General features: G+C 40.1%; 1 protein-coding gene across 12 annotated transcripts in view; it reads right to left on the bottom strand.

Moving 5' to 3' along the window:
* ENOX2 (ecto-NOX disulfide-thiol exchanger 2) overlaps window positions 1-23,763 on the bottom strand; it is a 278,132-nt gene that overhangs the window by 56,797 nt on the left and 197,572 nt on the right. For all 12 annotated transcript variants that reach the window (XM_054472151.2, XM_054472149.2, XM_063660718.1 and 9 more), the window contains 2 exons: window positions 21,819-21,953; window positions 7,643-7,798 (listed from right to left, as the gene is read on the bottom strand). In XM_054472151.2, coding sequence (XP_054328126.1) covers window positions 7,643-7,798; window positions 21,819-21,915 — 253 coding nt within the window. In that variant the 5' untranslated portion in view covers window positions 21,916-21,953. The remainder of the gene's footprint in view (window positions 1-7,642; window positions 7,799-21,818; window positions 21,954-23,763) is intronic.

Genomic DNA, 23,763 nt, shown 5'->3' on the forward strand with positions numbered 1-23,763 from the left:
AGCCATCACACTTCCAGTGATTCTTAACTCTGGTGGCACATTCGAATCAATTTGGAAGTTAAACAAATAATGCCTGGGCCCTACCCCAGTGGGTCTGATTTATTTAATTAGTCTGGGGTGCAGCCTGTGCATTCGTTTTTTCTTTTTTTTTTTTTTTGTTGTTGTTGTTGCTTTTTAAGCTTCTCAGGCAGTTGTAACGTGTAGTTAAAGTTGAAAACTATTGACTTAGTCTAAATCTCTGATATTACAGAGGAAAAAGCTGAGTGAGGTTAAATGTCTCATTCCAGGTCACCACATTAGATAGAAGGAACATGAACTTGGAGCAGGTAAACCTAAATGTAAATCTTAACTTCATAACTGACCGTATGACCTTGGGAAAATTATATAACCCCTGAAAACTTCTTCTTTCATCTTGAAAACAGGAATGCTGTTCCCACCTTACAAGGGTTATTGTAGGATAACTGATAATATACTGTCTATATTGCATGTGGCTCAATGCCTAGCACTTGGCAGGTTCCCAATAAATAGCAGTCATTGTAGTGTTATTATTATTTACTATTATAGAATCCAGGTTTCTTAATTCCCAATCTGGGACTTGCTAAAATCCTACCAGAAGTCTGGAGTAGAGTGGTAGCTAAGACCTGAACTTCTAAACTTCCAGATCCTTGCGTCACCCAGATCTTTAGACAAGGCTGGGTTTGAGAAGGAACCACTCACATGGATAGAGAAATCTATAGCTATGAAGACACATATGGCTTTGACCATGGAACACAACCCCCCCACTGACTATATAAGGTAAAGAATTTTCAAGAGTATCCATATAGTTAGAGCCATGTTTTAAAATTAGAGACTTTAGAATACAATCCTGTTTCAGAATCAAAAACGCTTCCTAAGTTTACTATTTAGGAGAATTAGGTGGCAAAGAATCCTTTTGTGAAGCTAATAATCACTTTTATACCATTTGAGTTTCCTTTAGTCTACCTTTAGGTACACTGAGAGACTCTAAAAAGCATGTGGTTACTGTGGCAGTTACATGTAACACTGAAAAGGCAAAGGCTCCATCCCCTGGCTACATTTGTGGGATTTAAAAATTCTTTGGGAGGCCAAGGTGGGCGGATCACGAGGTCAGGAGATTGAGACCATCTTGGCTAACACGGTGAAACCCCGTCTCTACTAAAAATACAAAAAATTAGCTGGGCATGGTGGCACATGCCTGTAATCCCAGCTAATCAGGAGGCTGAGGCAGAAGAATGGCCTGAACCTGGGAGGCGGAGCTTGCGGTGAGCTGAGATCTTGCCACTGCACTCCAGCCTGGGCGACAGAGCAAGGCTCCGTCTCAAAATAAAAAAAAAATTCTGTGATGAAGTCATCACCCTATTTAGGTGCTGTGATTCTTCTGTGGTGACTGTCTTCTAAGTAAAAGAGCATAAAAGCCACTAAGAGTAATGTCAAGAATGCTGAGGATTTATTTATTTTCCTTGGGTAAATGTAGAAAGCCTCTTCAATAGCATTTGCTGAGATTTAGGGGTATGCCACCAAGCAGGGCAATGGGCTATACTATCTTCCTTAATGAATAGTACCTGTTCCTTAATTAACAGCTCAAAGCACTTTGTCGTCTGGGCCTGATTTTTTTAATCCCACTGAAGTACAGTGATCAGGGCACAGCAATGATAACCCATAGGAGAGCAAATTCAAAGCCCACCTATTAATCAGGTAATGTGCTAAGCTCTATATATCCCCAATCACCACTCAGGATGGAGACAAAGAAAAGTTCCATGTATAAAGATTCAAGATAACTGGGAATAAAAAGAATTCTAATCTCTGGTAATGGAAAAGGAGGAGCTTTTAGCAATTCTAATTATACCCAAGCATCTACTCTGGGGAGCTATGTTGGGGCAATCTGAGTCATTGCTGATCTTTGAGAAGTGAGGCAGGAAGCAGTATAGAGAACTGATAAGCCACTTGAATCTGGCTTTTCAAAGGAGCATCACAGATCACTCAGCTGGTTTGCCAGGATTTATATACTGCAAAGTCTTTAAGTCGATTTTATTAGAGAGCTCAAGATTGAAGGTCCCCTGGACAATCAGCAGGGGTTAAATGTATCTTAATGTAATCCCAACTGATTGGAAAAATTAGAAGGCTGGGGAATTTTAATTAATGCTCAATTTACCCACTTTCTCTAACTCTTTTTATAGCATTCAGCCCTGAGAGTCTTCCCATTTTGATATGATAAAATGAAAACATTGCTCTTGCTCTTTTTCTGGCTCCTGGGTATTTTCCCATGTTCCTGGAGACGGATAGCAGATGATATTCCATTACTTATGCCCTGTTCACTGTTATTTCCCAGTAGACTCAAAATGTAACCTCTCCGTAGAAGGTCTAATCGCTGAAGTGAAAAATCTTGGCAAAACCAAATTTTCTGGAGAGAATGGTATTACCCTTTTTTTTCACCACTCAGAACTGCTAATTGGGAATTCAGTAAATCTCTGATAGACACTCTGTGAAAAAAAAAGTGTGTTCCAGGGCACTTTTTTTTTTCTTGTTATATCTCAATTTCCTGGAAATCAGAGGATGTTGCTTCTGCAACAATGGGGGTACTCACTCACCATTTATCTTTAGGAGACTGGTACTTGGTCTGCTCCAGTCTAGTTTGATCCATTGACTTTTTAGACCAGGTCTGATTTTGCCTAGTCTACAACAGAGAAGTTAAGATCCTTATCAGAGATCTTATGGCTATTTAGTGGTGGAGAGCTGGGATATGAAACCAGGCTGGCCTGTGTCACTTCTGAGCTTGAAAACTTACCCATTACGCTATAGTGCCTGCTCCAGCGAAGGTACAAAGCTCTACATGCTACCTGCTAACCAGCCCTTGCTTTTCCTAATGCATTTTAAAGGGCTTTTGCCTATGTAAATAATTATTGCGGTAGCTACATTTTTAATGTAGAGAATCATAACTTTAGAGCTGGATGAAGCATTAGGGGTATCTAGGCTAATCTAACCCATTATTTTTGCTTTACAGACAAGGAGGTTGAGACTAAGGAGGTTATATGACTATCCCCAGATCCCACAGCTAGTTAGTGACAGACCTGGGAATAGAACACAGTTCTCTTGATTTATAAGCTGGTAGTCTGTCCTCTATACTATAATACCATTTTTTGTACATTTGATGTAGACACACCCAGAAAAGTCTAGTAGGCAGTTGGCTATATGTATCTGAAGCTCAGAAGAGATATAGACTAAAAATATAGATTTGGAAGTCATTAGCATGTAGTAGTAATTACCTCATACTCTCTTGCTTTGCTTTCTAGACCTCTGACCCCTCCTTCTGTCATCATCCATCCAACCCTCCCTCCCTCCATCATTCAACAAATATTTATTGAACACCTACTATATGTAAGACACTTTTCTAAGTGCTGGTGATACATCAGGAGACAAAAAAGACAAAAATTCTGCCTTCATGGGGTTTATATTCTACAAATTATATAGTTGGTTAAAAGGTAATAAGTCCAGTATGGGCAACATGGCGAAATCCTGTCTTTAAAAACAATACAAAAATTAGTTGGGCATGATAGGGCATGCCTGCAGTCCCAGCTACTCGAGAGGCTGAGGCAGGAGGATCACTTGAGCCCAGGAGGTGGAGGCTGCAGTGAGCCAAGATCACACCACTGCACTCTGGCCTGGGCAACAGAGCGAGACCCTATCTCAAAAAAAAGATACATGTTATATAAAAAATAGAGAAGGTAAATAGGATTGGGACTGTGGCAGAGAGATAACTTTTAAATAGGTTATCAGGGTCACTGAGAAAGTGACATTTGAGCAAAGACTTGAAAGAAGTGAGAGAGTTGGCCATGCAGATATTTAGAGGGAAAGCATTCTAGGTAGGTGGAAGAGCTAGCGCAAAGGCCCTATGATGGGAGAGTGGCTGGTGTGTTCATGGAACAGCATGAAGGTCAGTGTGACAGGAACAGAGGAAGAGATGGGGAGGAGAGTAGGAGATGAAGTCAAAGAGACAATGGAGGGGAGGAACAGATCATATCTGACCTTCTAGGCAATTAAAAGGACTTTGGTCTCTATTGTGAGTGAAACGGGGAGCCATTCAAGGGTTCTAAGCAGAGGAATTACATGATCAGACTTAGGTTTTAACAGTCTGTTTTAAAACAGAAAATGTCTGTTTAGGTTTTAAAACAGAAAATGTCTGTTCTGTTCAGAATAGACTGTAGGGGGCAAGAATGAAGAAGGAAGACTAATTAGAAGGCTATTACAATAATTTAGAAAATGAATCATGGCAGATACAAACTAAATCATAGCAGTGGTTATTCGTGAATATGGAAGGATTACAGACATATGTTGTTAGGTAGACTGACATAATTTTCTCACAGATTAAATGCACTGTGTGAGGGAAAGAAATCCATTAGATTTGGCATTCACTATTTAAGTGAAAATGCCTTAGAGTGATTCACTACAGTTTTAGTTCTGATACCTTCCATGTGGAAGTGCACCAGAAAGGGGTATGCTTGAAGTTGGGCTGGAGGAGAGTGTGAGGAGTATGAGGTCAGGAAGTAGTTGAACCTGACTAAAGGGCAGGTATGTGGCAAGTAGAAGTGATGGATTGAAGACAGTCATATGAAGCAGACAAGTAAAAGGTTTTTGAGGTCAGGAGTTGGACTATGACTCTGTGGGCAGTGGGAGCCACAGGACAATTTTATGGTTCTATATATGTGACAAGCACTTGGATGAAATATCAGGTGGGACACAGGGGAAGGAATGGACGGCAAAGATACTTTCAAATAAAGCAACAAGAATTAGAAGCAGACTGTATGAGTCCCTGAATCACAGGACCTTATTGCTGAGAGGAATTTCAGAGGCCATTGAGTGTAAGAGAATATACCAGAGACAGGCAGGAGTAAGGAGTGGGGTTTATAATTGATATGGTTCGGCCCTGTGTTCCTGCCCAATTCTCATGTAGAATTGTAATACCCCACGTTAGAGGTGGGGCCTGGTGGGAGGTGATTAGATGAGGGGGTGGATTTCTCATGAATGGTTTAGCACCATCCTTTTGGTGCTGCTCTTGTGATAGTGAGTGAGTTCCCGTGAGATATGGTTGTTTAAAAGTCAGGAGCACCTCATCCCCATTCTCTTGTTCCTGCTCCTGCCACATGAGACACCTCGCTCCATCTCTGCCTTCCACCATGATTGGAAGCTTCCTGAGGCCTCCCCAGAAGCAGAAGCCACTATGCTTCCTGAACAGCCTGCAGAACCATAAGCCAATTCAACCTCTTTTCTTTAAAAATGACCCAGTCTCAGGTGTTTCTTTATAGCAATGTGAGAACAGACTAATACAATAATCAAGGCCTGATAAGGCAGGGTTGGTGGGCTGAGATGATAAAGGGTTCAGTCACACCAAATCCCTGTTCTTCCTTTCCTACCCTGCTCTTCCCATCTCACCTTCACAAAGCAATGTCTTGGGGCCACCAACAACAATGTCACTTTTGCCATGCTTTCAGCAGAGAACTAAGAGAAGCACTTCTATTAGTGTTTTCTCCACCCAAGTAATCCAAGCCCCCTTTGAACAAAACTCAAGTTCTAAAAAGCAAACAGAACACCAGTTTACTTTAAGCTGTGTCAAGAGTTTTATATTTGAATTCAATTCCAAGGCCAGGTTCCTTCCCAGAAGCCACCAATTTACTGGTGCTAGTTGCCCCGTAAGCATTCTCAATACAAGGATGAAGAACTAAAAGACGGAGCCATGGGGGAGATATGTTGCCCTCTCACTCTGTGGCCCTTCCAACTCAGAACTGTAGAGGCATGGCTGCAGGTGTGGAAATATAAAAATGTATTTGAGAGATGTCAGTCCGTTTCTTTTACTAGAGGCTACCAAAAGTTAGAGCCTTCTTAAGCTATATATTTCTAGATTCATTTGAAGACTGCTCAACAATATGGTCTATGTGTCATAAACAAGGCATCTATGCTTTAGAAATTTAGAAACCGAACATCCTGTAAAGTAAACTACTGCACCCAACCTGGACATTACAGGTTGTGAGCCATCCTGTTAGCTTAGATGTATCTGAGACAATGAAAGCCTGCTGCAGGCTGATTATGCGATAAATGAATGATTAAATCAGCAGGATTCTACCCTTTCATAAGGAGGAGGTTTTAACACTGGCAGTGCCTAAGTTCATGGCTGTTTATGTAGAAAAGGTACTATCAGGAATGCACAACTTTCTCTAATCCAAAAGCAACATGCTGAAAGGTAAAAAAGGCCATTGCCCACTTGTAGGGACAGTGGAACTAAGAGTAAGAGACAGATAAAATGGTGCTGCTCATTCACTTAGGCACTAAACACAAATTCAGGAATGGCCATTTGAGCTGGCAAGTAAGGCCTGCAAGGGCCATCTTATTCTCCATTCCCTAATTCTCCTTGTGACATACTAGCTCTTCTCTCAATACAGTCCTTTGAGATGCTGGCCTCCTAGATTTCTTATTGGTCTGGAAGGATGTCTCCTGTTGACAACCACGTTCAAAAACCAGAAGAAAGCATAAAGATCTGTCTTTTTTTTTTCCTAGCAAAAGAGGCCAAGATGATCTATCCAACCGACCCTGATTGATTATAAAATCCTCTCAGTTATGAGCAGACCATACTAAGTAAAATCTGGGTCCCTGCCAGGGCTTGGGCCATGATTAACTGATTCCTATTTAAGGTAGGAGATGAAATATTTGTCTTAAGTCACATGTCAAAGATTCATATTTATCCTGATAAGGCAAGGTCATTTGATCTATGCCCTAAACCACTGAATGTATCCCTTAACAAACAGCTCTAATCTTTGTACTGTAGTGGTGGTTCCCTTGGTATGCCACCCAGTATGACTAGAACTATGGAAAAATCATTAATGAGGCTTGGGACACATGCAGAATCAGCTTCTAATCACTGAATGTATATAAAACCCCAAGTGCATCTGGAAAAAAAGTTTTAGTCAATTATTATTAGTGGGACATTTTAAGTAAAATATGGCCACCCTATCTTTACACGTTTTAAAGTGAATCTAAGGAGAAGCCTGTTCATTACTGACAAATGGATCTCTAGATTACTTCCACATGAACTGCATTGACTGGTGGCTACAAGTAGTGTGACTTAGTCTCAACATTCCTCTTTGCCCTTCCAATATGTTGAACCATGCCTCACTGTATATTACAACCCATCAGTTGAATAGCAGTGGTTCGAGTGATGTATGAATAGCTGCTAGCAGTGGAAGATTCTTAGCACCAAATGTATATTCTCATGTGCCTCAGACCACACTCTGTCTCTGCCACCATCAGCACATGCGGCAGTTATGAAAAGAAAAGACTGCAAATGATGGTGTTGAGCAATCTGTATGCTTCCTTCTTTACTAACACACTTGAATTCCTTACCAGACGGCATTAGAAACATGTATCATTTGTACTGCAACCTGCACACAAAAGTCTACTGTTGTGTGCATAAAATTCAACTCTGCCCAGCAAGAGAAAATTTTCCTGTCTTCTGTTCTCTAGGTGAAGCTTTCGTACAAACATCTATGAAGCCCTTGGGTATTCTTTTGAAAAAGAAGAAACCTTTCTTGTACACTAAAACATTGTGTCTTGCGTGGAGAAAAAAGCAGAATATTACTTGGATTTGGAGGGAAGAGCGTGCAGCTTTTACAGTGTATGATCTCTTTTACTACTGGCATATCTGGAGGAATTGGTGGAGGTACTATTCCCAAACCAGGCATCATTGGAGTTATTGGTGGAATTCCAGTCATCATTCCAAGAGCAGGATCAAAGTCTAAAAAAGGAGAAGAGAGAACAATAAATGACACCAGGCAAGGTTAAGTGGAGATAGAATGTTACTTTGTAAGCTTCAAATCAAAGGCCTTTCTAAGACAGAGGCAAAATATTTAACAAGCATGGTACTTAATATTCCCAGGTTTTAAATATTATCTTATAGTTGTGCATTTTCCTTTTGGGATGGGGCTGTTTGGTTTGACCAGGGCTTATATAAGTCTCTGCATCTCATTGTGGCATCCAAGGTCTTTCATAGCATGGCCATGCCTTGTCTACTGATCTTGCCTCTACTAGTTTCCAACACACACTCTCTGCTCCATTCTGAGAAGGCTTTTTACTGTTCCTTGTACATGTTTGCTTTGTATAGTACAGCATGATATTAAGAGCACAGAGTTTTGGGGATCAAGCAGACCTGGGTTTTAGGTCTACCATTTGCTTAGCAGGATGAACTTCCATTTCCTCATCTGCAAAATAGGATTAATATCGCCTACGTTACAGGAAGCTGTGAGGAGTAAACAAAATGATGATTCTAATATGCTGAGCATAGGTTTGATAAATAACTATTCTCTGTACCTTTGTTCATGTTTTTCTTTCTGCCTGGAATTATTTGAGCCTCCGCAAATTCTCCCTATGCTTCAAGGCCTGTCTTAAGTGTCACCTTCCTTGAAGAGGCTTTTCCAGATAATTCTGGTTCATTCTTGACTTTGCCTCTAAAAGCTATTGGTTCTACACTTGTTACCACTGATTTTTTTTTTTTATTTTGCATCATTCTTTGTTTAATTCAGGGATGCCTCTAGCATGTGTGGGGGCACCCAAACAAGTATTTTTTGTGGGGCCTATCTACGTACACGGTTTGTTTCACTGCTAATCAGTACTGGCAGCATTTTCGTGGCACAATCTCACGCGATACCATGAAAGAAATACCACACCAGCCAGCTGGAGTGGTTTCCTTGCCAGGCCACTCTCCTGGAACCAAGACTCTGGGGAGGATTCCATGAGTCCTGAAGCTTCTTGGGGCATCTAGTTCACTGCACATACAAGTTAGAGGATTGGATAGTATCCCAAAGGGGAGAAATGGGGACTCAGGTACACATGTGTCCAGTTTAAGATTGGGGCTTCTCAGATGATAATGCCAGTCACAGTCAGTCCCAGACACTGGAGGGGAACTTAGAAAATTTCAAGAAAGGTACTTCTTACAACCAGAATACAAGGAGGAGCTGCTCTGGACCCAGGACAGCTGCCCTGATGACACTGCCTGCCTGGCCAGTGCTTGACTCTGGAAGGGGACTTAGAAATTATCCAGATAGGCATTCCAAAGCACAGGGGCCCCTGAGGAGGAGCCCCACTTGCCTAGGTCTAAGGCCAGTATTGATTTCATTGTTTAAATCTTGTCTCTAGGTCAAAATGGAATTTCTTTGAGAGAAGGGAGTGCACTCTACTTCTTTGTTTCTCTGCCTCCCACTTCTGCCTTCGCTATAGAACCACACACAGTGGACTGCAAAGAAAGAAAGTACTGCAGCCTGAGGGGTTCTGGTAACGCAGAGGTAGTTACAGCAGTAGTAGCAGGCCTTACTCCCAAAGACTTCACCATGTTCACCACACAGGCCAGAAGAGCAATGCCTGTACACATGTCCTTAAAGTGGCCCTGAAGTCCCCTGGGTGGCTCTTTGTCTCTAAGATGCTGGACGAGGTCAACCTAAACGGCAGGAAGAACCCAGGATTCCCACAGAAGCAGAACCTCAGGTCTGACAGGCACAATCAGAGGGAGATCTGGAACTGGGCAGGCAGGTGGCACATGGACATCCCCTGTTACAAAGGCAGCCCAAGCAAGCTAGGGCATTACTGAGCCTCTCACATGCCTTTTTATCCTGTGATGTCAAGACCCTGAAAATGTTTGGGAAGAAAAAAATTCTCCCAAGAGGAAGTTTTATTTTTATGAAAATATTTACTTTTAGCCCTCAAATGTCATCTCACTCAACTTGCATGTACACACACACACACACACACACACACACACTCTCCCCTTCCCTGCCTCCCAACCACGGCTCTCATATCTATACTCTACTCTCCTCCATATAGTAGTTAAATGACGCTGAAGAAAGTTTCTTAATATCTGTGTGCCTCTATTTCCTTTTTGGTAAAAGTAGGGGGTAAATAATGGCATTTAGCTCAAAGGACAAAAGCACAGAACAGATATAAAGACCTCTGGCATGAGAGATAGTCCTGATAGGTAAGTTTCCTTCCTTCCATTTAAAATGTGAAAACTCACACTGATAAATTCACTGATTCAGGCATTCATTCACACATTCACAAACATCTGTGATAGGCTTCTTATATGTCAGGCTTTATGCAAGTGTTGGGGGTGGTGTCTAGGTTTCCCATTCGATCTTAGAGAACTTAAGGCTTCTGATACCCTGTCTTCCTATGCTGTAAAATAAGAGCACTATGGTTAAGAATGCCATTTATGTCTTCAGAAAATTTGATTCCTCATGCAGAAGATTTTGGAGAAATTATTAACATTATCTTACCCATTTACAAACTGTTATTTTTCGTTAGGAAAAGATCAGATTAGATTGTGTGCCAACAAAACAATCCCATTTATTTTTCCTCTTCTACTGAAATGTTTGTCTTCCTTCTATTGTTGTACCTGCCTCCTTGTTATTCATATAGCTCTGTCACTCACAACTCTACCTTACCACAGATTACAGAAACATCAGCTCATTAAACAAGTTCTGCCACTTCGGCTGAGAAGGAAATGTCTGTCTCCATGTACTGTCTACTAATAAATAGAGACAAACAAAAAACAAATATACAGGATAAATATAACTCCTGACTGATGTACTTACCACTGTGCTGTTTCGTATAATTACATTAATATTTTATAAATTCATTTAAAAGCAAATGTATTCATTGCATATGGCTAAAGCCAGAGTAGATAAACTCCCCCTCTTCCTTTTGTTCAATATGCCAGGAGTTCCATAGGCTACACTGCCCATAAGGGCTTGCTAGAGGGCAGGTTGTACATGACATTTCAAAGGCTTCTATCACGTTGATTATTTCTTTTGTTTATCTTTAACCATTAAGCACCAAAGTGAATGTGGATTTCCAGTGTCAACCAAGAAAACCATTTGAAGTCATGGGCTTTATACATATATTGCAGAACCTGAAAAATCAAAGAATACCAGCAATTTAAAACACACTGGGAATAGAACACCAGAGAAATTCTCTCCCTTTTCCAGGCCCCTGGCCTGGCTTGTGGAGTACTACCAAGTATGTACCATTGCCACTTATATTAGGAATTCAAACTTTCAAAGATTTGAAATCATACAAAACAGTTATGGAAAAGGCCAAGATACTCCTCCAAAGTCCTTTTTGCAATAAATATCCTGTTCTATTTTGCTTTTACCGTCTCTTCTAACACCATCTCCCCACTGCCTTCTTGACTCTTGGCATGGCCATTGCTGAAAGAGCCATGACATGTTGATTTGTATTCTCTGTATTCTCTCTTTTTTTTTTTTGAGACAGAGTCCTGCTCTGTTGCCCAGGCTGGAGTGCAGTGGTGCGATCTCAGCTCATTGCAACCTCCGCCTCTTGGGTTCAAGCAATTCTCCTGCCTCAGCCTCCCTAGTAGCTGGGATTACAGGCATGCGCTACCATGCCTGGCTAATTTTTTTTTTTTTTTTGTATTTTTACTAGAGAAGGGGTTTCACCATGTTGGTCAGGCTGGTCTCAAACTTCTGACCTCAAGTGATCCACCTGCCTTGGCCTCCCAAAGTGTGGGGATTACAGCATGAGCCACCAGGCCCAGGCCGTATTCCCTCTTCTGATTCATGTACTTCCCAAAGTCCCAGCCCACCGGAAATTCTGCAAATGCTGTCTGTTAGCTGGGGCCAGCTTGCTCCTCAGACTTGCAACTCTACCATGTGATTTCAAGTAATGTTTTCATGTAGCTTTGAGCCTTCCTGCTACCTAGCAACTTGCACTTACTCAACCTTGGCAGAGTGATTATTGTCCATTCTCTGTACACATCTGAGCCAAGGAATTACAATGGAGACAAATGTCATTTCTGTGCAGCTACCCAGTTATCCCTATATCTATTCATTCAATATTTTGATGACAGGTCCTATGTCAGGTGTTGGGGTTGCAGAAATGAATAAGACAAAAATCCTTGGCCTTATACTGTAGTTTGGAAACAACCACGCAAATAGTTACAATGCTGTACCATCAGTGAATCACCATAACTGTTTATTAAGTGTTTAAAATATTTTAGGTTCAGTGCTAAGCATTTTATGTAATCACATTCTAATAGACCTGTGAGCTTAGATATTGTTATCCTTCATTTTATGGATAAAGAAATTGAGGTTCAAGGGGGGTTTAGTTACGTGCTCAAGTTTATACAGCCAGTAAGAGGCAGACCTAGAATTCAAATCCAACTTGGTCTAATTCTAATGCCCTTAACCACTACACTGCCTCTCAATGTAGTATGACAATGGTTTCAATGAATTAATATGATTGCAGATATAAAGTGAAGCAAATATGCTGAAAAAATAAGGCATATGAGCAACAACATGTTTACACACAATTCTTTTTCCCCCAATATGGTGGATTAAAGTTGGATATAAATTCTTTGATTCTCCTTCCATCAAGGTAAGGGTCTATGCCCCATCCCTTTGAATCTGGATGGGCTCTAGAACTGCTTTAACCAACAGAATACGGCAGAAGGGATATTGTGTCCTTTTTCAGGCCCAGGCATTAAGAGAGATGCAATTTCTACCTTTTGTCTCTGGAAATGTGTGATACAGGAGCTTTTCATCCTCATGCAAGGCTGACTACCCTGCTAGAGAGACCATGTGGAGAGGGACTTAGAGCAAATGGCAGAAGATGGATCCAGCTGAGCCCAGTCTTGTATCTGTCCTTGCCAAGGTGCCATGCATATGAGTGAAGTGTTGAAATCAGCCTGCCACAACTGAGGTATCCCAGTTGATATCATATAGAACAGAAAAATTGTCCATCTCAGTCCTACCCAAATTCCTCATCCAGAAAAATCTTAAAATATAATAAAATGATTGTGTTTTAAGTCACTAACTTCTAAGGTAGTTTGTTATATAGCAATAGATAAGGAGAATATCCAGCATGGCTGCAGTGGAGTGTGATTGGTTAATAGAGTTAACAATTTTCAAGGAATGAAAATAGAAAGTACACTGAACAGCCAAACTAGACTGACCATGATTTTTCTCAGATTTTTGAAAAGGCGCTTTGGGATCCTGCAGGGCACAGAGCCACTGTCTTGGGCAACTGTTGCCACTACACTGTTGCTATATGGAAGGACCATTGTTCAGTTGGAACAATGTCAGATGACTGACGCTCTACTAGGTGTACTAAGATAACAGTTGTCTACAAAACCGTAGAAACTTCAGAGGTGTTCTACATCTGATGTCTGACAAAGATATCACAATGTGCCTATTTTATGGTTCAATCCTAATAGTTTTTGGCAGGCCCGTTCATGCTGGCTTTTTCTTTTTTTTGAGATGGAGTCTCGCTCTTATCATCTAAGCTGGAGTGCAATGGCATGATCTCATCTCACTGCAACCTCTGCCTCCCGGGTTCAAGCAATTCTCCTGCCTCAGCCTCCCTAGTAGCTGGGATTACAAGCACACGCCAATATGCCCAGCTAATTTTTGTATTTTTAGTAGAGATGGCGTTTTACCATGTTGGCCAGGCTGGTCTCGAACTCCTGACCTCAGGCGATCTTCTCGCTGTAAAATGCCAACTTTTACCTTTGTGGCAGGGGAGAGGAATACTAGCTACCCATTAATTGGCTACTTATGAATTTCCAGGTTTTATACACTGCATCTGACTTAATCTTCACAACAATCCTAAAGGATGGGAAACAATATTCCCTATTTTACAGATGAGGAAATTGAAGCTGAAAGAGATAACACAGTAAGGATACACAGTAAGTGGCTCTCACTAAACATGCTCCTAACCATTAGTCTACACTGCTTCCCACGAAGTCCACAGTTTCACAGAGAAAGACATATGCTCTTTGTCAGATCAGTATCTACCTACTCAACCTTGTATGTGGATTTCAAACCTTCCTATCCAGGAGGCTATCCTGGGGTTGCTTATCTCTAAACCCAGAATTTCCTATTGAGATATTTGACACATGCATTGTCACAGTGTTTCGGGCCTCTTTTTAAAATTCATTGTTGCAATTTTGTGCCATAAAAGAAGTTGAAATTGTGGCCATGTGTCAATTGGAGGTAGGCAAAGGTAGGAAGTGACACACATTGACTATCTTGCTTACAATTTTCAGAACTGGACCCTGGTTCTTACTGGAAGCCGCTTTACACTCTCAAAAAGGCTTTGCCTGCACTTAACGACTTCTCCCCATCCAAGCGCCCCTGGCCCAATAAAAGCATTTCCAATCTTTTAGGTGTTCCAGAGACCCCTGAGCCCCAGGCGGTAGTTTTTAATCACAGTAAAACCACGGAAATGCAACCACAGATTATTCCAAAATAACTATTTCAAATAGGATCTAATTATATATGCATAATTAAGCTATTTTATAGAAAGTTATGATTTCAACTGAGCTACATATTTCTGAGACATTATTGTTATTTCTTTAGAGTTCCTACAAAATTCATTGGAAAATTAAGAATTATGCCTGTGTACTGGGAAATTTTAACCCATTACAGTCCTGCCTCCTTTCTACATAGTTACTTTAAAAGACTTTTTAGGCAGTCTTTGTCAGATTAGTATCTACCTACTCAACCTTATATCTCTCTTCTAATCTGAAGAGAGAACACAGATTTCCAAGGACAGCCTGGCTGAGCTGTGAGATGATTCTGGACTTCTCACCACCCCTCTTGGAGGCACAAGTTCCCAAAGTTTTTTACAATGACTCTCAAATTCTACCTACATCTGTCCCGTTTCCCCAAAAGATCATCTAAACACTTGTTTCAGCTCCACTGGAAAGGTGAGACAGGGCCTGGCTCATGTACAACAGCAAACAACCTGGCAAACTGGGATTGGTGGGTTATGTGGCACAATTTCAGTTCACAAAGGTCCTCCCAAACATATCTCAACTTTGATCCCAAATTTCCACCAGTGGAGCTTTATTCCTTTAGTGCAAAGTTTTGCAAAATCTCCCTTTGTAGCCCATCTTCCCTCAACTCCTTTTTATTCATTTACACTGTGTTCTTGCCTTTTTAGAACATTTGACAGGTCCAGAGTCATGCCCTCCAAAGGTATTCACCTTTGGAGGGGCATTAGTGAGGACATTTCCCACTACATCTGTGGTTCCCAGATATCTGGATTTTGGAAATGAATAAAATTATATGCATATTTAAGGTCACCAGCCTCTTAATCTGACAAGAAAATAAGTGGGGAAAAAATAACAAAGAAACTAACCAATACTCTATTCATACAGTTCATAAAAGAAAGAAGATTTTAAAACCAAAAATACAGGAAGTCTATCACCTCAGAATAAAGGGCAGTCCTTTCAATTGAGCAAATTTAGCTTCATGACAAATTTACTGCATTCTTAGTTTTTACATTTTGCCATAAACGGGTCCTGGCCTACACACCAGTGTTTGGGCTTTTGAGATCACTCAACCATTTCACTTAGCGTGCTCCCCTATATATGAAACTTTCTGTGAAAAATTTCTTTCAGAACTAGAATGTCACACACACACACACATTATTAAGGGCCATTAAAAGCTTCACTTCCCCTGAGGACTGGTATATTTTTTCTTCATGGAAAATGCAAATTCTATAACTGATCAGGTTTCCCTTTTTTGTTTTGGCTGCTTTGTCACAGGGGCAGCTCAACTTCAGAAATCAGGTGGGAATCCTATGACCTACACACGTGAATTTTAATTAATTTCCCTACCTGGTCTTTGTCTTCTATTCTCATTTATATTTTCCCAGATGCTGAGTTATTTTATTTTATTTTTTTATAAATTATTGTATTTTTTCATATACTGTAATCTTTCTTATAAGCTGCCTCAAAGTCTTTGCTGAATGAGGTGATGTAACTCAATAGTTAACCACTGTCTCCATACTGTATACCCTTGCTTACCTTCCAATCACTGATGCACTGTTTTCTCTGCCTACACTGTTCTTAGTTCTTTCATCCTCCTGACATACTCCTATATATACCTGGACACCTAGCTCAAACGTTACCTCTTTTGTGAACCTTCTCTGACACCGCCATCTACCTAGCATTTCCCCTCACCACACCTGGGCTAAAACAGTACTTACGTACAAGTTTCTATTATCACACTTGCAACATGATAGTGTAGTGATATTTACTTTGTTGCCTCTGCCACTGCAACTTGAACTTGAAGGCAAGGATTGTGCCATGCCCATATTGGAATCCCCTATATCTAGCTCAATAGATTTTCAATGAATGGATGGATAAATAACAGAACAAATGAACAAAATGAAAGGAAGGCCTTTGAGCTGTTGTCAGTGAAGAGCCAACTCATACTCGAGAACATGTTGGATTAGGGAGAGAATGCGAAAGTTCTAAAAGTATTGGAGTCACTATGAGGGTAGGAAACTTTGTCTTTCTTATTCATTGCTCTGTTCTCAGGGCTTCTCACAGTACCTTCATACTGGCAGGCTTCAGTGAATATTTCTTGTATTAATGAATGAATAAGCAAATAGTTTCACTCAGTTCCTTCTCCTAATAGTTTCCATGGGGAGTCTTTTCTTTTTAAATGATTGTTCCTATCACTGTGCTTTACTTATTCCAGCTAGTTAATGTCATGAAATTCTTATCTCAAAGATCCTCTAGCCCTTGAGCTTCATGTACTCTTCCAAAGGCTTTAAATAGTTTAAAATATTTCCACAAGAAAACAGCTCCACAGCATTTACCTACACAGACTGTGATGTCGAGGGCCTCACTATCTGTATTTCTTGGTGTCTTCCCTGGGAGATAGGACCTCATTCTTTGTGGGGACCTCAATACACAGTCTCTATTATGTTGACCATCTCCTGTTTGCCCTTCTGTGGCCCAGTTAATCTTGTTGTTGACAGTAATCAAGTCAAAATCATGATGTGCTTGTTCCCAAATAAAAATATGATAATACATAGATCATATAAAGTCATACATTTTTGTTGAAGTAAAGTACTTCTGTAATACCAAGATAAATAACTACAACATTTTTAACCTTTTCAGCTATACAATATAGAACTCATTCATATTCATAAAAGTAGGGTCCCAATTATGTCCAAACCAAATGATGACGCCTCGGTCTTTTTTTTTGAAAGGATGGCCTGACACAACAGCTAACTGCCAGCTGTTGTGTTAGTACAGGAGCTTGATGGCATGGAGGAGACTTAAATGAATATCTCCAGGTGTAGATATGCTCCATGGTAAATCTTGAGAGTACCATCAGTAGGTAAAATTCAGGTTTGTTTTGAAGAGACATTAATTTTATCTGGTATATATAATGTTTACATATTATTGGCTCTTGGTAAAATATAAACCATGATGAGGAACAGTGCTCTCCTTTCTCAGGATTGCAACTTTTTTGCCACTAAAAGCATACTCTATTTGTGGCAGATATTAAAAATAATACAAACCGAAGGCCAGGCCTTCCTGAGGAGCTTGCAGAACAGTGGTCTGTCATGTATCATACAAACTCCTTCTTTCTTTCTGTTTCCATCAGAGTTGGTCTGTTGGATCCAGTGAGAACTGCCTCCTTAAGAATGAGCAAGGCTTTGCTCTGGAAATAAGGTCCATGAGTCCATATTTTCCAATATCTTTCATTATGGAGCAGACACAGTCAATACAGTGGGGACATCATAATGAGGGACTCTTCTCTTTTTGGACTTCACAGGCTCCACACTTGGCTGCTAAGGATATTTTAATCGAGGGGAAAATAAAGGAAGCAGCAGGCAGTATTCAGCAAGTATCCCTTAATGGGTCCACCCTTGGATTCATCTGGAATGACTGGGGCAGAACAATGTTCTTTAACCAGAGGGCCTGACTCTATTGGGTTCCACTAACATTAGTCTTATTTGACCAGCTTCTCAAAGCAAATACTCTTGCAGGAAAGACAGCTGCCAGCCAGAGGGGACCTCCTGATCTGCCATCATTATGGATTAACTTTATTGAACCACAGCTGTACAAAACACCATGTTAGTTGAAAGGGAACTCCACACCAAACCTCAGAGATAGCCTGTTTCTACTCCCTACTCAATGAATATAATAATTATGCCAGACATTGCCCTCACGACAAGTGTGTGTCCAAGAGACTCAGCATCCATGACAGTATAGATTGGAGGTCTCTGGGGGAAGTGAAGGAAGTTTACATTATTGTTAGTTTTTCATCAATGTCAAAAGACTTTTCTATTGTCACAGACAGGCCAGATGAGACAGGACAAAGAAAAGTCTGCTGGCTCAGTAGGAAACCTCCTGAGGAGCATAAAAGTAGCTGAATTACTGAGCCTTTGATGGGTAACTTCAGGCAACAGCTCCATGAGGCTTATTTGCTGCCTTTTCCATTTTAAGAAATCTTGAGGCATGGGGAGCTGATCAGGGAGATGTTTTAATCCATTGTAAAGATGGCAGGCACTCTGTTCTCCAGACCTTGGCAAGAAGAAAGGTAGGGAGCATTGGAGTGTCATGCCAACCTTCCATTTCTGTGAAAATCCCCACCAGATTTATAAGGAACAGGCATCAGCACTGTCAGACATATACTGTTCTCTTCACCTGTTGCTGTCCAGTATTTCACCAGGCAAAAACTTCACCCTTGCATTTACTGTCCTTCACTATTGTTAAAGGTAAAGATGAGTCATAATTCAACTTTTTGTGAGCCACATCACACATGTGAACTTGAAAGAATAATAACAATAGCTGAGTTAACTGAGGAATTACTGTGAGCCAGGCATCATTCTAAGGCTTTACATGTATTAACACATGAATCCTCATAACAACCCTATAACACAGGTGCCGTTATTATCTGCATTTTACAGATGAAGAAACTGAGGCATAGAGAAGTGAAGTAACTTGTCAATGGTCACACAACTAGTTAATGACAGAGATTTGAACATAGGCATTCTGGATCTAGAACCCATGTTCAAATCTCAATGGTAAACTGCCTTCCTAAAATAATACAGAGACGAGAAAAACCAGTTCACACATAACTTAAGTGATTTTACACATAGCTTTACAAAGTATATCTCAGCCTGATGTTATTGCCCCATGCACTTTAAGACAAAAAGGGAACTACTGAACTAATACCAGCATTTCTATGACCAGGTTTCCAAAGAGTCAATTAACTTTCCCTGGAGCATGGTGGCAGGCAGAATCACTGAATTACATACAAGTCAAAGATAAACCATTTCTTTACAGTCGTTAAGAAAACAAGATGTGGAGAAGGGGGCCAATGGTAGAAATTAAAAATACTCTTGAGGTTTCAAATGTCTGGTTGAAGCTGGATGTGCAGAACGCTCATTAGCATACTAGCATTGACAGTGGCTGCATAGCATCCAAATACTTTCAATTTAAGTGGGAGCTTAGCAGCGATTTGAAGAATGTATGTTAGTACTTCCTCTACATCAAAGAGCATATAGTACTGCTAAGAGTAGTAATAATGATGACAGTTTATCTTTATTGGGTGCTTATTATATGGTAAGCAGTGTGCTAAGTATATTATTTAATGTCCACAGTAATCCTATGAGCTAGGACACTATCATTATCTCCATTTTACAGATGAGAAAACTGAGGAACAGAGAGGTCAAGTAACTTGCTTAAGGTAACACAGTAAGTGGCAGAGCAAGGACTCAAACCCAGGTAGTCCTCTGACTTCAAGGCCTGTGTTGTTAAGCACTAAGCAAGATACTGTTATGAGGATTCAAGCCCTCCACCACACTGTTAAGAAAACTTACCCCAATCTTCTAGCCTTATTATTGACCCCAGCTCAAGCTTTGGGTCTGTAATGATTGCTTTGTGGCATTTTTGTTCTCAATGCTAGGCCTTTCTTTTTCTATGTTATAGATGGGTGACTAAGTATTGAATATTACTTTGTGAGCATAGATTTATGCTTATATATGATAACTTACAAATCATATGATATCAGTTAACATTTAGTCCCCTGGACCACAGCGCAGATGTGGCCTCAATATTTTTCCTGGGACTTTTATACATATGGTCCAGACTGTCATAAACTGGAAATATTTAAGTCAAATTAGATTGTCTAGTCATCTTAGACTATAAGTGTTGTGACTCAGGGACACTCCACAATATATATTTCAGTTTAAAACAATATAAAACAATATATATTTCAGTTTAAATTCTATTATAATCAAATAATAAAGAGGTACTAAATAAAACACTCATTACTTCCTTAGAAATGTCTATAAGAAATACATTAATAATGATTTTTAAAGTATTTTAATAGCTGCCATTTTTGAGCACCTTCTATGTACCAGACATTGTGCTAAGTATGATTTAATTGTCATAACAATCCTAGGAGTTAGGTACTATTAGTCTGACTTTGTAGATGAGGACACTGAGTCTCAGAAGATACACAACTGCTCGAGATCAAATAGTGAAAGAAACAGGCTTGGAAGCCAAGCAGACTGAATCCAGAACCTGACATCTTAACCACTCTGCAATACTGGCTCCTACAGTAACATTCACTGATCCCAGATTGGCCCCACTAGTCATTCAAAACCTAAGGAGATCCATGGTCCAATCACTGTAGCTCTCAAAGGATGTTTGGTTGTTCATTTCAATTGTTGTTGGTCTAATGGAGAAGAATACAGTCCGGTGAACTACAACCTATGGTATGAATTATAGTTTGGCAGAGTTCTTTGCACCTGCCCTATATAGAATTTAGACTCCTTTTTTTTCTCCACCCATTTCTTATTCACATACCTTTTTTTTCTTCATGTTTGGTTGCTTTTATGCTTGTTTCTTGGCTTTTGATGTAATAACATTTCTTAATTCATTATTAGTATTGCTGTCTAGTGGACCTCACCCTCATTATAACTTATAAGGATTTAAAACCTGGGCTGGAATTGTGAAATAATATTTTTGGGGGTGTAGCTAACTATATAAATAAATGGCAAGACAAAATGTCATTACTCTAAATCTGTTCCTCAAATTTAGCGTGCCTGCGAAGCACCTGGGGATCTTGAGAAAATGCAGCTTCTGATTCAGTAGGTCTGTGCTGGGGCCTGAGATTCTGGGATTCTAAGTGGTTCCCAGGTTATGTAGGGCACACTTTGAGTAGCAAGGTTCTAGATTGTCCTGGTCCTGTTGTGCTTTTAAGTAGAGTCACAATTAATTGCATCTGGGGAGATTAATGTTTAGGCTGTTTAAAAAACTGCCTCAGGCTCCCTGAGATGGCAATTCCCAAATGTCTTCAAAAATTTATTGTAATGATTAATTAGCTCTCACTGTCCAGGAAGCTTTTTTGTGTCTAAACAAAACCCTCCAGGTGCTGTGATGTTCTGCTTCTCATTTTATCTTTAGCGGAGATGGAGTTAGTCCACCATGTCAATTCTATTATGGGTTACTTTGTTTATGTATATATGTATGTGTGTGTGTATTTACACACAGTTCTTCAATGTTAAAAAGAGTCTTTGGGCTGTCCTCCACCATCTCCTTTCCTCTCCTCTAGGAATCTTAAGATTTTGGAGATATCTAAGTCAGTTCTCTTCCTGTCTCCATGTTTATTTGCCTCCTCTATGAAATCTATAAAATTACACAGGCTTTGTAATTCCTTGCCAAAATCCTGTTGCCTTGTATTTCAAAGAGCTGTTTAAAGCTTCAATGACCCTAGCCTGCATTGGATATACACCCAGCGTGTCCAAAGTGCAAAACGGAGTATACTAGTAACTACCGGCCACCCAGACTATAAAGCTCATATTACAAAAATGCACACTCTAGGCAGAATCTGGTAAATGTCAACTTCAAAATAAGTTGTGTCATACTGCTATATTTATTACCACATGGTCAATAAAAATAAGCACTTGCGAGGTGATTAAAAATAACATACCAGGTAAAATTGGTTGTCCGGCAATTCCCAGCGGTGCCATTCCAAGATTATTCATTGCTGTGGCCCATGCAGTTGGATCAGACATAGGTAGTGTCATTGCAGTGGAGTCCACGTTCAGAGTTCTACTGTTATCGGCTGAAAAGAAATGACAAGCAAAATAATTTGTTGTGTTAAGGTTCTAGCATCTAGTTTACTTATAAACATAAATTCTGGCAAACTCTTTAGAGAAATGGCTGGAGAAATGGACAAGTGGTGGATAAGGCCTCAATGCCAGCTTTCTTACAAGGGTTAAAACAATATAGCTTGAACTGGCAGGAAGTCATGGAATTTGAAAGTAATTTACCAGACGGCATTTTAGTATAAGTGTTTCCTTCCTTCTCTTCCTTTCTTCCTTCTCTCTCTCTCTCTCTTTTTTTTTCAAGCATACACAACAGAGGAGCTTGGAATGATTAAGAAGTTTTCTATTCTTCTCATAGTCTACTAGCATATGATTACTTCAGCAGCTTCCATCCAGACTACTTATGCATGTAAAGCAAGAAACATCCTAGGGCTTCTGTAGTTGGCGATAAAAGATGAAAATTATACTCCTGATGTAATTTCATATCTTTGAGGCAGTACTATTGAATAGAACTGGACACACAATCAGCAGACATCAAATTAGCTGAATGACAATTTTGGGGGTTAGGGGAACAATGAGAAAAAGCAGACTAGAGACACAGTCCCTGCCCTCAAAGGTTGTACAATAAAATTGAAGAGACTGATGATGATGGTGATAATTATTACCATTATCACTGTTATCACCACCTCCACCCACTACTACCTCTATTGAACACTTACTGTATGCCAGGTAAATCACTTGGCACGCACCATTCTCATTTAACTTTCAGAACAGCCCTATGAGGTAGGGACTATTTATATCTCCATTTAATAGAAGTTTTAGAGACATTTAAGAGAAGTTTTGAAAGGTGAAATATATTGTCCAAGGTCATACAGAATGTATAATTTTTAGCCACTATGCTTTACTATCTTCAGTTAAACAACTAGGAAACAATGAAAGACTCAAATGGTATAGATCAGAAATGTTACTGTAGTTTATGGTATGCAGAGCTACTGTGGCCTGAGTAAGCAGGAAATACTTCATGGAGAAAATAGGACTTGAAAGAATGGACCAGATTTATATAGAGCATGTCATGAGTGATGAGTAGTTATTAGATAGGTAAAGTAGAGGGGCCAGACATCCCAGGAGCAGGAATGATAAAAGCAAAGACATTGAAACGGGTTTTATAAGCACCTACATGTACACAGTGTTGGGAGAGATATAGTCATGAGTCATCTGAGCACAAACAGACTTTCATTTTGGGAAATTTTCCTCTGACTACTGACAGCCATAGAGAAATCTTTCTATGGCTTTTTTCCTACCTCCTAGTACACACTTCTGCCAATTACAACCCATGAAGGCAACTCTGTTCTAATAGTAGCTTGCTAAAGTCCAAGGCAACATCAGGGCTGACTCTTGCCAGGGTTATTTTTACATGTGCTATTTTGGTCACTGATTGGTCAGAACAAGCAAATGTAAATGTCTAAAAACATTATTTCTGAAATATTAGTTTTTGTCATTTTTCTGTGCTGCCTTTGCCTCTTCCCCCTTAATCCCTCCTTCACACACACACAGTGATTGATGGCACTAAGTGTTCATCAATTGCAGTCAGAAGTCACATTTCAGAGCTAGTGATTTCTCCATCTGTAGGAACTTTAGTCGTCATATCCAGCTTTCAGTGTTCTCTCACAAAGGCATATCCAAAGGCTAGAAATAGCCTCCTTGCAAATATTATCAAGAAAACAAATATGGGATGCTAAATATCCTTTGGATTGAGGGTTTACATAGTGATAATTAGTCTACTTGGACTTCCAAGCCCCCAGCTAGGGGAGATAAGTTTTTAGAGAA

This window comes from Pongo pygmaeus, chromosome X (genome assembly GCF_028885625.2).
Source record: "Pongo pygmaeus isolate AG05252 chromosome X, NHGRI_mPonPyg2-v2.0_pri, whole genome shotgun sequence".
Classification (NCBI taxonomy): Eukaryota; Metazoa; Chordata; class Mammalia; order Primates; family Hominidae; genus Pongo; species Pongo pygmaeus.